The 16,915-nt window shown below is 35.3% G+C and overlaps 1 protein-coding gene across 1 annotated transcript; it reads left to right on the plus strand.

Annotated features, from left to right (window-relative positions):
• Positions 1 to 9,696: 9,696 nt before the first annotated feature.
• Positions 9,697 to 13,961, plus strand: LOC144469584 (uncharacterized). The gene is made up of 3 exons (XM_078180026.1): positions 9,697 to 9,714; positions 10,614 to 10,817; positions 12,027 to 13,961. The coding sequence occupies exons 1-3, from the start codon at positions 9,697 to 9,699 to the stop codon at positions 13,959 to 13,961; spliced, it is 2,157 nt and encodes a 718-aa protein (XP_078036152.1).
• Positions 13,962 to 16,915: the final 2,954 nt, after the last annotated feature.

Consider the following 16,915-nt stretch of genomic DNA (forward strand, 5'->3'; position numbering starts at 1 on the left):
CTTTTCGATCGAGTTTCTAGCGTAGTCTGATACTAAAGCCTTCGCAATCCTCCTCTCAGAATTCGAATCTGGGCGTGATATCAGGTACGGTATCGATGTTTTGCAACGGAAACTTTTGCAAGCCCGCCCGAAGTGCGATCGGTCCTGGGCCGTCTGCAGAAAAGTGACTGTAACTTTCATTGGCGTGGTCTCGGTGCGCAGGGACATTCTATTCGACTCCGAGGAACTTTCTATTTGCATTCCCTGTCGCGAGTATGAGAATCGATTCGAATCTAATGCATCCTACGACTCGATCCCGTGGCGAACCAATGCGCACGTATGCCCGCGGAGATCCGTGGCGCGATCGTAAATCGAAAGGCGTGGACCGGCGATCACACGAAACAGATTTCACACGCACCGAAAGGTTCGCTCTATAGCGGGTACTATTAACGAGCGTTTTCTCTCGGCGCAGAACGGTACACGCTCCGCCTGCAATTGTCAAGTTCGTTCTGTTTATTCTGTCCATTAATTAACACGTCTCCTGACAGCCCGTTTTCAGGAGCCGTTCTCAGACCACGTGGGACGTGTTCACCGAAAATGGTACACGTTTCATAACAACATTATCAAAATTACGTATTTAACGAAACGAAGAATATTCTTATAATTGTTTTTGTTTCAAATATCGCTTATATTAAGAATGAATTTCAAAGTATACTGAAAATGATACGTGCGACAGGAAACGTTTTAATACGTTACTATTCACTTGATTGAAATAAGAAAAATATTGTTAACGGAGTATTTGTAAAAGGTACGAGTAATCTGATTAATCATAAAAATGTGCCGAAGTATTCATGATTTTTATTACAGCAAAGCTTTTAGAAAAGTTAAAAATTGTAATGCGCTATATTTGACACATTTCGAACGAATGTAGAATCGAAAATCATTAGGAATATCATTCTGTGATTGCAAGATATTAAAAAAAAAATTAGACGCATACAGCATGCAATTATAGAGATCAATTAACTGACGACGATTACGAAATTTTTAAATAATATTAATAATGAAGCACGTGTTTATCAGCAACTATTTTGTCACAGTGTTCTCAAAAATAGTTATTTGTCAGAGATTCCAAAATTGTAGTAAGGTTAAGCGCATTACTCAACGTTTGATCGTTATTTATGATAATTTTTAGCATTAAAACCTCTTTCATGGCAAGAAGTAACATGTAAAATTTTCATGGCAGTCGACGTGTTAATAACGAGTTTGAACAAAGCCGAGTGAAATCGTGGATTCCGTGTAAAAATTGATATCTTGGCGAAATTCGAATTACAATCAGTATACCTGTGAATCTCGAGCGAAAGTCAATATAAAAATTGTGAATCTATAGCATACATTGGCATAACTATGAATAACTATTTGTAGTAATGACAATCTAGATTTGTTATTTCTTATAATCGAGAATAATCTGAAGGAAAAACGATGGGAATCTGGAGCGAGGATCGGTACAACTGCGAAACTAGATTGAAGATTGGCATAATTACGGATCTGAAACAATTTAGTAATGATAGAATTCGCAAGTTTTTGTTAGCGGTACCACGCAGACGTGTCGATATGCTCTTTGTCTACTCACATTGTAAATATTTCTTCGTTAGCATTATTGTTTAGCTATTTAGCAATTTATAACGTTCATTACTGTGCCGGTAAGGAAAACGTTTCTTACGTTTAGAGTTGTTTTTATATTATTTGTAAACGTGATCAAAGAAAGATATATCGTAACAAACGCCGACGTGTCATTTATTTCATTGTTGAACACCTGGATCGTTTACAGTGGTGAACTCTGTGAGGAAAAAGAAAGGAAGGAAGTAAAAGCACCCGCAGAGCCGTAAGTACAACAAAAAGATACTGTCGACGCCCTTCTTCCGCGATTTTTCAGCAGATCAATTGTGTGGTAATTATTTGACAACAGAGTTTTCAGATGGTAAATATTCCATTTTGTAGAACTTTCTCTTCCTAACACTCGAGGTGAAACATTTCACGAATCCATAATCCGGCAGGTGTGTACCGTGCAAATAAAAGCCTAAATATACATTTCCAAAGTCCGATTTAGACATGAACCTGCATAGAATTAATTACTGTATTGGATTAGATAGTTCAATCTACAACAACATTCGCGCATGTAAGTATTTCATCGATTGTTTAGTAACTATAAAGATTTTAATTAGTCGATATATTGTGTGGTTGTAATAGTTGTAGAGCTATCTCAAGTATTAATCGGTAGTTGCACTAATTATCTCGGTGATTATGTTTCGTTCTAACGAATGATCTCCTGCCATCTTGTGGGTAAAACTACTATTCCGTCGGCATAGAATTCCTGCGGTTTCCAATTATAAAAATAATTGAAACAAGTTTTCAGAAATGTTGCAAATCGTTTGACAATTAAATGGAATTTGCATCTCTTTACGAACTTTTGTTCACATTACAAATTAGAACAAGTTCTTTATTGGACACTTTCAGCAATTATATTTTGAGATGTATTATACTCGAAGAAAATGCAAAAGTGAACTTGATTTTCTATATTACCCAATAACCATTCAATAATAATTCACCAATAATTTCACTACCAATTCAGATTCTAGGACAGTTTGAATGCACTCGTGTGCTTAGCATTTAAATTTTTCAGAATAGGACTTAGTAATCGAGCAAACATTTCGTTTCCGAATATTTAAAAATGTTCAACCGAATACAGTTTTTTATTCTCAATTCATATATTAATTTAAAGTACTTTGGAATGAAATGTTTGCTTGAATATTAAACATCAAAAATAAATTATTATTATATTGTTAATATTGAACTAAAAAAAAACTGCGCAGCTTGGATTGTATTTTCAATGAATTGAAGAATGCTTAATACCATAATTTTCGTAAAAAATGATATTGTAAAAAGAAATTAAACTATTAATATAAAATTCGTTAGACATAAAAAAAGTTGACACAGTTGAGAGATACGTTTAACTAGTTTTTCCAGACAACACAATATTTTCTGGTCGTGTTTTACTACATGTAGTTAGGCGCGTACGAAAGTCACTTCCGTAAAAAGAAATTAGAAACGTAAGGAAGTCTACGTCTCTGGTGTGCAAGGCTCATTACATCACCAGAGATCTACGTTATACAGTCACTTTTCACTCATCGCTTCATAATCGGAGTACATATGTAACCGTTTCATCCAATTACGGATAAAATTCTCGAGGAGATTGAATTCCGCGATCGGATCGAACACGGTAATGTGTAATAAAATGGCGTTGGAACAAGTTTAAAATTCTATGATATTTTCCTAATAATATATACGCATTTCAAAGATGAAAGAATATTTCTTTGAATAACTTTAATTTTTTCTGTTTCCGAAATAAAATAAAGATAATCATTGAAATAGATGACGAAGTCTAGATATGCAAATACCTTTGGAATGTGTTTTTTTTTTTTAAGTTAAAAAAACCATTCGTTGATGTGATGTAATTTTAACATTAACATTTATCCAGCAAATTCAAGAATTTTAATTTCGACAACTTATAGAAGCTTCACGCTTTGTGTAATACAAATTTAGAACAAATCAGTAAATCTTTTCAAAATAATGGGAAACGAAGGCGGATGTTTAGTGAGAAACAATGATCAGAAAATAGTCGTTGAATGGGAGCGGATATATAATTCATTATAAATAATTTCGCTTTTGTGGTAAAAGTGGAATGTGCCTGCATCGGTGAAAGCGATTGAAAACGGAAGGTTCTAGTTAAAGTATTAAATCAATCAGGCCAACTATACATAAGGCGGACCGTTACTCATACATAATTTTTTAAGTTTCAATTTGACACGCAATTGCGAAAGCCATCGAATGATCTATGTGTGAAGGAAAATTTCAACATGTTGAGAGTGATAAATGTTTCTCGAGCCGTCGTCGTTGAACTGTTCTGCATTGTCTGTTTATAGAAATGTCTATCAAAGAATGGAGTCTAGAGAACTGTTAATATATTTTTATTCGTGCGCTTTCTTATATTATATCTGTGACATTTAATTCTAAATCTAACAAGCCAACTATTATATAATCACACATTTCATGCTTGTTCAATTACTTATATTGTTCATTACTTATATGTAGTTTATATAATAGTTTACTTATAGCAAACAACTAATTTTCAAAATTATTGAATTACAGTGTTGATTGCATATTCAAATTCAGTCATATTTTATACTTGGAACTTTAATGTAATGAATAATAAAAATGTGTCGATGAAACATGTGATAAAGAAATTAATGTGTATTGTAGTAATTACTTTTGTTATCCATATGCATCCTGAGGATTCAAACATTATAATAGATTTTAATAATAATTGTTTTCAAGTAGAAAAATAAGTTTCATGCCAATTGAAATATTTTTAATGTGAAATTTATTTAAAGATAATATTATTATTTTGAATAAATAAATTGAATAACGTAAATAAGTAGTCTGTTTTATATGGAATGATTGTAATAATTAACATATGAACGATTATAACAATAATAAGAAATTATTATTATAATTATAGTAAACAATAAATTATAACATATTCATAAATGACAAAAAGTTGCTAAAATTATTAAACTATTAAAAAATAAAACCGATATAATATTGATATTATATGCTATGCAACTGTATTTAATAAAAACTTGTTTTACTATAGTGATATAAACAATCATACTTGAACTTCACTCACTTATGATAATGACCTCAAATTAGAAGGTGAAGCACTTACCAATCATTCTACAGAGTTAACGCTGCCCACAACATACTAGCGAAAGCTGTGACTCGCTCTTCAGTGCGCTATTTTACCGATTGTTGATTAATCAGAAATAAGAATTCTTATACTTTAATCAAGAAAAACATGTTGGATATATAAATTTTTTAATTCATGTTTACAGTGTTCATTTTATATTTAAATATTATTTTTGACGGTATAAACAAAAGTATACATTGTACTGAATATATTTTTACCAACACCTTACCATGATACCGGTTGCCAATACGTATACTTTTTAATAATCTACATACAGAAAATGATGCTTAAAATATTGTTACTATCATGCTCTATTTACAATCTTGACATCTCGAAATTATTATATAGAATTTTGAAAGTTTATTTTTGATATCATCTGCGGATATTAAATTATTCTAATAGACCAGCTAAAGAAATATTTCATATATACATATATACAAGTAACCAACATAATTTGAACGTTCTAAATGTTTTAATATGGATAATAAAAAAAAATATAAAATAAAAATGCCAAGGTTATATTTGTCGAAACTTCCAGATCATCCTTGTGTTATTTTGAAGAATATAACATTATAACCAGACTATGAATTTGTATGCAATATAGGATCTGTTTGCATTAATTGTAGTGCAAACAGGAACTTCATAAACATGTACTTTCGTTTTTAATTATTTTTGTGAGTAAAAAATAATTAAACAGTGTTAAATTTTTTAGACGTTTCTGCTGCTTTGCATTTGATGCATTCATTCTTATATTAAATGCATAAAATTCACTATGTAATTATAATTTAACTTCGATCAAAACAGAAGCGATCAATTTGTCGTTGACGACAAATTTCGTCGTCGAATTTGAAAATGTGTAAAATTTACGCCTGCTACTCTTAAAGTATTAGATTTATCGGAAAATTCTGTCCGTTTGTGAGGTGAAAGAACATAATAAATTTATACTAATATTTAAATTAACTTTAATAAATAAAATTAATGTTCATATTTAATAATCTTAACACTTGTTGTAAATTTAGAACAATATTTAATATATATTAAATAACAATATAATTATTTAATATTTAATATTTAATATTTAATATTTAATATAAGAATATAATAATATTTATTGTACGACATAATTTCCGCGATGACTTCTATTCAACGTGATGACAATTTATAGATACCATTTTTGAAAAATATATGTCTCAAATAAATATGTGTATAGTTATTGAAAAAAATGACATTATGTCTATCATTGATATCTATTCAATAGTACGCATGTTCGCTGAATTCAAAAATTTTTAAATTCGACATGAATTCGAAAAAAAAGACATCGAACAAGAAATACATTATTCTTTTTATTCAACTTCTACACGAATATCTGTTCACATGAATTAAGCTGTTTTGAAATTTGAAATTTTTGATTTGACAAGACATTGTCAAAAAGTTTATAAAGATAAGTACTTGTAATTGTTTCATGTAGAACTTCTTTCAGACAAACGCTTATCTACTCTGTAGGTATGCCCAATTATAAATTTCTAAGAGAGTTAATTAACGATGCTTCCCTATCAAACTCAGTCACGCGATACAGGATGAACTTGTGAGAATGCATGATGTTCTATGCAACATCCTGCTGTTTAGTTAAAGATTAAAACAACGACGTTCATTTCCACTTTAACTATGTGACAAACGTATGTAACGCGTGCTGACATAATTCACTGTTGTTAATGCCATCCGTAAGAATAAGTCTGACGAGACATTGATTATGTACACGCAAAGAAGTTGATGCACGCTGGTGACATTACAAGATGATTTGCTAAAATGATTCAAAACTAGATTTATAGTGACAATGAGTAGAGAACTCAATTACGTAGCCTTCTATTAATTTGGGTCGATCATGTAATGCATAGTTCACTCTTCTTTTTTGACTTTACATACACGATTTATTTGCAAATATTAACTTGAAGGAAATGATTAATTCTAGATTTTTGCTACCCTACTGATTTAATAAACTTGTCCGTCTATTTAAAGCAAAAAATTTTAGATATTGTAAAATATAATTAACATTTAGACTTGTTTTGAAATTGGTGAACGACTGTTTCGTTTGATAATAGAGATAGCTGACATTAAAACATATAAGTATAAGATACGTGTAAGATTTCGTTCACCTTGAGTTGCCTTCGTAGACTGAATTATCGTTTACAGGTTACACTGTCCCACACCGGTCAGTAGCGTGGAATCAATGACGTTTGAACGGTGGTATAGTCAAGGCGTTTCAAGCCATCAATGAGTCATTAAACGTTCGATAATTCATTGGAAATGATAAAATATGTATCTAGTGTGGGAAACACTTTGTGCAGCGTAAATGGAGTTACTGTTGAATTGTATTCGTCACTTGTTTCTCGTAACATGTTTAAATTAATTTAGTACATTTTACTAAATTCTTCCTTAAAGAGTTGCACAAATACAAATATGGTATATTCACACATGAGAGCGTTACTTATTTCTTCAATAGTTCCCGTGTTTGTAATATTTTATTAAATACACATTTTAATGGAATAATTTTGTTGATACAAGACTAATATACATATATTTCAATGAATATATCTCCTCCGATTATTTTGATTTTAGTTCACACGATGCACCTAATGTAATGGTCTATAAAAGAATACGTACTAAATACTTTTACGAGCTTAAAATCGACCAATTTCATCAGTGCCACTAGAGCATTAGGAGATTGTGCCATACAGAGAACTTTTTCGGGATTTCGAAATGCTGAAAATGAAATAGGTATGTTAAACTCGCCCAGAAGAAGAATGCAATTCGCTCCACGAGTAATGACGTAGGCGTGCCAACTGTGTACACACGTGATAACGTTGGGCCTGTAGTTGTGTTACAATTAACACCATCACTAACTTCTTCCGGAAAGTCGGATTCAACGTTGCGCGTCCTTAAATATACATATCTCACTCTCGCGGCTGATAGAAACACACTGTTATTATCCTAACCGAATAAATTGCACAACGAACGATATCTTCGCGCCCCGTGATTTGAGTATAGCATCTACTATCGATTCGAATAAAAAAAGTTTCTTCTTTATGTTTTAAAGCAAAATAAAATGTGATAAAAAATAAAACAAAAGAATACAATATAAAACACGATTAAATCTAATAGAATTTTTGTTTCGACTGATTACATCACTTATCCGCTTTAAATATAATGCAAGTATTGGTACAAGTACATGTATGCATACATAAACCTAACCAAGTTAAAATCTAATGATTTTCGTAAACTGGAGCAACGAGATGTTGTTTAGCGTAATGATCTTCTGTCTAGCTGTAACTGCAAAGTTGAGCAATACGCCTACCTTAAAATTATAAGTAACGTGTCGGAATCACTGAAGAAAAACACCACACGACTATTGCCAACGAGTATTTGCGAGAAACGCAAGAACGTGGTATGCTGCGAAAGATATACAACCGATAGGTCCAACAGAAGGCATATCAAGGTGGCATCAAAAAACTATGTACGAAACTCCAAGGAAATTGCATGATGTAATAATTGTCCTGTGGGAGTGTCTAGAATAGAACGAATACCACAATAAGAGTGTTGCACACTATGGGAACTATTGTTACAGATTTTACAGTCTACTACTGTTCTTACCTGGCCGCGAACTCCCACGTGGCTTTCACTTGTGTCCCCGCAAGTCCAAAACTTCGTGTTCCATTCTGTCGTCGCTACTTCCTCTTCATCTCTGCCAAGGAGACTTCCGTTCTTTCTCGTGACGACCGTTTTGCGTACACTTTCATCGTGATCCACAACTGCTAAACAACTTTTAACATGTCCTTTACTCATTTTCATTTCGTGTACAGCACGCAAAATTCAAAGAACCGCTAATTCTTCCTGCAACTTTTCTCTTATTGTACGGGAAATTCACACGGTAAGAGTATCCTTTTCTTGTTGGCTATTAGGTACTGTACTTGTAATTTTTATTCTCTTTATTTCTTTCCGTTCAGTAAAAAGTAATTCATGAAGTTAATAGGATTTACTTAGACCTCGAGAATTTAAAAAAAAAATAGGATTGTAATGATTTCCATTACAAATATTGTGACCTATGCCATGAAATAATTATTAAAAGGCCTGAAATGGGCTTAAATAAATAAATAAATAATATCCTATTTTATATAGAACATTTACTTGTAGTTACTCATATGAAATTTTTACGGGAACTTCATAAACTAGAATAGATAAATACTAAAGCATTATCAGATTAGTTTTGGATATTGAATGCATCATGTTCAGATACAGATTGCAGATTTTATACATTTATAGCAGAAATGGGTAAACGAAATACAGTGCGGCAAAGATGTCAAAAAAATTCAAAAATATTTTGTTCACCATTTTCATTTTATTAATCACATTTTTATTAAACTCTTGTTTCATGCAATTAACACAGAAAACTGTAATTTTGCACAAGGAGCCACAATTGATTACTAGACGGCGGATCTTAACAGTGTTCATGCAGTCTTTTAATCTTTTCACTAGTTTCTGGTCATCTATCATAGTTCAAGATCGAAAATCATATCTGCCATACTACATAAAATCTGAAATAACATAGAATTAACACAAATATGTACGAAACTATGTGACAAAAACTTGCTACAGTAACTTAATGTTCATGTAGAAACTAGTTCAAGAAACACCGAGATCTATACGTAGTTTCCATTTCCGCAGACTGAGGAACTTTCTTGCCGTCCATTATACCTTTCCATAATGAACGTTTAGGGGCCATCACGGTTGAATGTGTGACAGGAGTGTGTTCGCAGGACATGGTGGAAAGGGTGGTGGTTGTCTAGAGTGTCACTCTATATATAACGGCGAGCAGCACCCCACGCGATGTTAAGAACGTTCACCGCATCCGCGGTAACATGGTTTCCAGTTACAAGGTACTTACTCTTCCCAGCTCTTACAACTCAACCAGTTCACCAACGTGTATGCCGCGCGATTGAAAATCTCTCTAATGAATCATTTCGTGGCCAGATTCTCAAACCATAACTTTCAATTGCAAAGCAAACCACTGGTCCGGTACGCAGTGCGTCCGCGGGAACAGTGATTTTATCAGTGTATCGGCGGTTCGTGACAGTGTTCTTGATTGATCACTAGTGTCGACGCCGCACGTACGAGGAAAATTATGTAAAATTTAGTGCAAAGTGGTTCGTAGTGCTTGACACGTTATTATTCTTGCTGTTATTTAAATCTTGTTGGCCAATCATGAGTTAGCTAGACGGAAATATCGTTCGTAGTATATAGTAATTAAACTAAGGGTGACAAGTATGCTGCGGATTTTTATGCAAACTAGAATTTTCAAGATATTCGTAACGTTAAATTGCAAATGGTATTAACAAACAATATATGCAATTGATAAAAATCTGCAAACTAGTAATAACAATTAGACATGGTGTCAAACAAAATTAGCAAGTTATAATTTATCTGACAAATTGCAAATCAATTTACGTCTTTCATTAATGAGAAATAAATTAATTCGAGGAAAATATCGAGAGGGTTGTAATGTTGATAATAGTAGAAATTGAGGAACAGTTTATCAATTTTCATAATTCAATTCTCAGTGAATGTATATTAAATTTTTCCACCAGTTCGGTATCTTTCGTTTTGATTGAGCAAGAGTGGGACAAAGCTCTTCGAGTCAGTGAAAAGATTTAATTTCAGGCTTAAAACACTTTCAATGTTGCATGAGTAAAAAGCGATACATTTAATGGAAAATTGCAATTGTCGAGAGACAAATGGGATAGCCCGTTTATTCAGATTTTGTGTAATTTGCCTATAGATAGTATCACCACCAACTCTGAAGATGACGACATGGTTAATGGCAATTTTCTGTCTGGCAACTGCTGGTTGCTCAAACGTCACGGATCAGCAAACATCTGAGACACATCACGACCAGCAGGTAGCGATCTTGAAACAGATCAGGAAAGTGAATGAAGACGGCTCTTACACGTACGGTTATGAAGCTGGCGATGGATCTTTCAAGGTAACAGTTTGCGGCTGCTGCACTGTTTCATGCAGAAGGCATGAAATGGGCGTATGCCCATTACTTAATACTCTTACGAACGACTCATATTATACGTAACCTACTCTAAACATAGAATCAAGCACTTTGCGAACAATAACAAATAAATCGGGTATACTGGCTCCCACGATTATTCTAACGGCTCTCATTCCTTATAAAACACAATTTCCGAAACACGAAGAATATTTTGCTTCATCGAGTATGCGTTAATCGTATTGCGCAAACTAGTCAGGAAAAACGAAGACCGAATAAGAATTAATTTCTCTTTTTCAATAAAGTTAGTAACTTGGAGATCGTGTGACAATATATTTAAATTCTGCTAATTCTCTGACAGTTTTATCATAAATAAACTCTATTCATCTTTGTCATAAATGCATAAAATCCGTAGATTATCGATTAAGGATTATGACGCATTAGTTAGCTGTCATTAGTTACAGTCAACGTATTGCTTTTATAACAACATATAATCATTTAAATATTCAAAAGACAGAATATTACCGAGTGTTGTATTGACATCGCACAGACTATATTTGACTAATATGCTTGTTTACACCTTATTGCATGCATTGTATAATTCTTTTTCATGTAGAAGGTATAGTTTTCTCTTTACTATTTCATCAATTATTCAGTAATGTTTTAATACGGCAATTGAAACTAAAACAATGTACAATTATATAACAAAGAACATTTAAGTTATTCTTCTTTGCAATCTTCAAACATTCAATCAATAAATTATACATTTATATAACAACACGTTTGCAAATTAAACAGGCATTAAAAAACCAATTGCTTCATTACAGGAAAATAACTGAAGAAGCATGTTAACTCAATTCAATGCATGTTTTAACACTTTAGCCGTGAACAATGTCGTCGTGGAAAAATATTAATTTCTAGAATTACAAGTTCACTAGTCTTACTACTTCAATAAAAAATCTCACAACACGTATTCGTAGAATTGACACATTTTAAAATAATTATAAATGAAATTGCTGGAAGAATCTGCATATATTGTTATAAATGTATAGAATGTGATTGCTAAAATATGTAAGAAAGATTAAAGATTGGGTCTCACAACTAAGAAATTAAAGTAATTTTACGTAAGACAAGGAAACTGTAGAATAGTAAAGGAAGATGTGCGAACTATGTCTGAACGTAGGAAATGATTGTCAGGTCGAGAGTCGCGACGTTCTAGGCAACATCAAGGGTACGTTCGGTTTCGTCGACGCAGACGGCGAAATAAAAAGGGTGTCGTACTCCTCCTCTAACGGGACAGGGTTTAAAGCAACCACCGTGTCACCATTGCAGGAACACGTGTCCGTCGTGCAGAGCATTCCGCGTGTAAATCGCACAACTACGACTAAGAAGCCAACCATCGTCTATTCATCATCCACCGAACCTACCACAAAATCATCGGTGGTACAATCGATACCGCGAAACAGAAAAGCAACGACCACATCGACCACGACGACGACCACCACTACAATCGAGCCGCCAAAGTCGATATTCGGTCACTACTTGAAGGGAACCGGCAAAAGTAGACCACGTTTCGTAATCAACGGTCAGCAAAGACCTCTGGTGATTGAGGAGGAGAGTGCGGAGGACGAAGATTCACAGATCAACAGGCCGAGCACGGAGGACAAGACCTCCACTTACAGGCGGATCATATTTGCTAAAAGACCGATTGAGCAGACTCTGCGTCCGATCTCGGAGGACTTTGTGGAGAAGGACGATGAAGCTAAGGTCACAACTGGGAACACGCTGAGAAGGCAGCTGCACGAGGACACTACCAAATCAAATCCCATCGTGGAGGCCAACAACGACGACCACTCCGATGTATACGGCGGCTCCCTGTCTACAACGCGTCCCCTATTCACCACATCGACGCCACCAAGGGTTCTCCAACGCGTCTCGCCTAATCGCATCGAGAGACCAAAGGTGTACGTCAACAGAGAGAATCTTGGGCCCGCGAGATTCGAAAACGTCAAATACGATAGCTCCCGAGCTTACGAAGCAGAAGCGAAGGCAACCCGGGATGAAACTCGAGTGCCGGTGTCCCGGGTACCCGAGACCAGAGACTTCATCCGACAGAGCACGGAGCCTGTATTCGTCAGACAACAGCCGGACCAGTTCCTGCGGGAATTGCCAGGAGGTCGGATTCTTCTGCCGACTCAGCCTAACATCGACGAGGATCCGGCTTATAGGCAGGTCCCAATCAACAGAGTATTGCTGCGTCCTTTGCCAGGCCAGCAGCCGATCTACTCAACCACTACGGACGCGAACATACATTACCTGACGGAGAATCCTTTACCTGAACAAGAGGAGGACCCTAGAGTCGCTGTGACACCGGGTTACATACGACCTAGACCGTTTCCGCGACCAATGGTTTACTCAGAGCCCGACCAGAGACCTAGGCCAATTCTGAGACCAGTGCCACAGGCGGTGACCCCAACGATGGATGACAGAGAGTACTCGTCGACCCCCGAGTATCCGTACAGAGGCAGCACCATCGCTCTACCGCCTGAGCCACCAAATCCAATCGCTCCTCCTCTCAGTCGTCGTGACTTCCAAATGCTGCTAAGAAGGCTGCTGGTCAGCCAATACGGCGTTCAGGCTTTGTCTTATCCGAAGACTTACCTAGAAGACGCATTGTACGATCAGCAACCGTATCCGTCCTACCAACCTGGCTACCAAGCACCAGCCCCGAGACCCGACATCGGCTACGACCAACAGCTAGCCGTTCAGTATGGCGACCGGGTGCCAGTTCGTCGACCTGTCTACACCAGAGCGTTGACCCCTGTTTATCAACCACAACAATACGAGGAATACAACGACGGCAGGTATGCGAAGCGAGTTTACAGACAGAAGTTCTACACGCAGGAGGTCACCGATGACGGAGACGAGATCTTGCCGGCTCCTATTAGAGAGGCTCTACTGCTGAGGATGCTGCAGCTGGCCATCAATGCCGAGCGCACTCCCATGATGACCACTCCGATGATGACCACGACTACGCCGGCGTCCAGATACAGGAAGACCGGGCCTGTCAGAAGCGTACAAATTATCACCAGTGACGACGAAGAGAAGGACGAACTGAAGAAGAAGATGTAACGGTCAGACTTTGGTGCTTTTGTTATCTCTTTTTCTTGAAATTGATGAAAGTACATTCCGTTCGCGTCACGACGTTCGATGAAGTAACTGGAGACTACTATATTTATATTTCAGCTTTATAGAGGAGAGAAGGCACAATAAAAGTATAGTACAGGATGTCTAGTTATAAAATCATACAAATCACGCGTTGTCTGCAATATAATTGTTCCATAAAAAGACGGTGTCAGTTAAACTACTCCACAGAGAAAGTAGTGTATTACGTAGGAGTATCGCAGCATGCGTATCGACATTATTAAACTAAATGAGTTAGCATTTCACGTTTATAGGTATTTAATGAACGATTTTCAAACTTCTTATTTATTGTAGTTCGTTTCGTGTATTTTACTCACCGGTCTACTGTATAGAAAAATAACAGTTCACATCTTATATATGAAGTACTTACGTCAGATATGCAAAAACGGAACTCACACGGAGGGAATTTTAGTCTGCACATTTTCCAAATTCATCGGCACAGCGAATTGATGAATTAAGAGGACACTCAAACGATAAGCCCATTACGATATATTTTCTTCACATTGAGATTATTTTCACATTAGATATAATGTCTCTTCAATTCTTCTTTTCGAGAAGAAATGATCGACGGAGACAATTCAAACGTTGATGAACAGCTCGTTAGGATGACTACTATAGTACAAACCTGAGACCATCGTTTCCACTCAGTGGGAAACATCGCACGGAATATCGTGGGAAGAAAGGAAATACAAAGTTGATTGAAGACAATCGTGGCGACACAGTTTTCGCGAAATCCGCTGGAATCGTCAGCGAAACGAATCGCCTTCTCCGAAAGGGAAATGTCCTATGTATTCGTGCAACGATTTTCCGCACGACAACTTTCAGTATCTCGCAACGCCAGCTTTTTACTTTCAAGACAGATCGTCGCTACCTTTGAGTCGTTCCAACGCGAGAGCAATTAAAAGTAGTAATATATGGTCAAGCGAGTGTAAGCGTTGCCGTGCGTTGTTCTTGCATATAAATAACCGCGTTATGTCGTGTCACGTTACTTTATACAGAATAGAGTAGACTTTCCAAAGATGATCGGTAGAGTTATCAATAGAACACTGAAAAATGGTCCATTAGCTTAGTATCAAAGTGGCGTCATGCATTTAATATTATCGTCGATCATTTTTGTTCCAAAGTTTTTATGGGATTGTTCGAGTCAACCATGATTTTTTGGAAGGTAGACCTTTTCCCTTATTTTGACAGCTTTATGCATTTATGGCAAAAATGTGTAGTAAAATCATTGTAAGAATCGTAAAATATTTTCGTATTATTTTGAATTCGTTGAAGTTGTTACAAACGAAAATTAAATGTCTATGCAGGTGTAGTATCTAGCTATTAATGCAGAAAAATTTTATTTTGCATAAAAATACGCAGTGTAGTGATGCATCTGCAGAATTTTCTACACACGGGCAGCAAGTCTGTCGCAGTTTCACTAAAAATTCTGAACTAAACTTTATGAACTTCTATTAAATGGAAAATTGTACTAAGCGGTGGAAAACAGGTGTACTATTGTTACACAAACCACCTAATTATGCGATCCAATTTGTCTTTCGACAGGTTCATAGAAATACAGTTCTACTGTTCTATGTTATTTGAAATGGATCCAATTAGTATATACTTTTAGTTATCACAGCTATCAAATGTCAAGATTTATAAATAAAAAAAATACCTACTTTAGGACTCGGGGCGTTGAAAATATAAAGAGTTCGCTTTAGGGTTGTTAAATTAACAGAATGATACAACATCCGTTACATCGATTGAATAAAAAAAAAACTAAATAAAAATAGAGAAAGACTGACGCGATGAAAAATTGAGATTATTAGAAATGAAAAAAATGTAAAGTACCTAAAAAATCTGAAAGCTTCGACGATAGCATTGAATGGATCTAGCCAAGTCACAATGTCGTCCACTAGCCTCTGATTCATTGTAAATAGAACTTCATACAAACTAGTGTAACATATGTATCGAAATAAAGCGAGATCGATGGTAGACAGTGTGGTGTGAGAATTCATTTCGTAAGCCTATGAGAGCCAGCTTGCTGAGAAAGAATAATAACATATCTACCGCGAGTAATTAGCATCGCTGGTTGCCACACTTCGCAGTCGGATATTACGGACTTGTTAGGTGCCTTGTGTTTGTTAGGTGCTGCAGCTTGGCGACGGTTGCCACTTCGAGGGTGTAGATCCATGGGATTTTCAGCGTAATTTCCATGTATTCAGCACTTAGCTACCTCTTGCCAAATCTCCGGATAGAGGCAGTATCTACTTGAGAAAGTTCTGCTACTGTACCTATGCGAAAAACAATTATCAACAAGTAACGTAAATATTTTAGATTTTAAAGTGGATAGTAAAACCATTTGTAATTGGACTAAACTTTTATATCAGAACAAATTGCAAAAAACGAGAACCAAACGGAAGGTTCTTTTTCCATTTTATTAATTTTTTTAAATTAAATTTCATCTACGTAATTTTGTTATAAATGCTTAAATTTCACAATTCATTTATATATTTATATTCATTTATCATCTTAAATTTAGGAGGTAAGTAAATATGTATCATATTATTATCTTGCGTGATTCTTTGTTAAGGTAATCATCATTATTACTATTAAATGGTAGATCTTTACACATTTATAGCATATAGAAAACTCTGAGAATCTAGTGACTCAAAAATAATTGAATAATGCATTTTCACGCATTTATAATTTAATGATGAAGCGATATTGTTAGAAAAATTCATCCAAGTTTTGCATGTAAAAGAAGCACAGAGATTTTTATTCTCCAGTTGTTTCTATTGACATAGTCACAGCGGAAATCGAAGTTTCAGCTCTAAAGGCGCTGAATAATTTGTTCTGTTTGAAAGTAGAAGTCGAACCGGACGATAGAATATTATTTC

Source organism: Augochlora pura, chromosome 1, assembly GCF_028453695.1.
Source record: "Augochlora pura isolate Apur16 chromosome 1, APUR_v2.2.1, whole genome shotgun sequence".
Taxonomy (NCBI): domain Eukaryota; kingdom Metazoa; phylum Arthropoda; class Insecta; order Hymenoptera; family Halictidae; genus Augochlora; species Augochlora pura.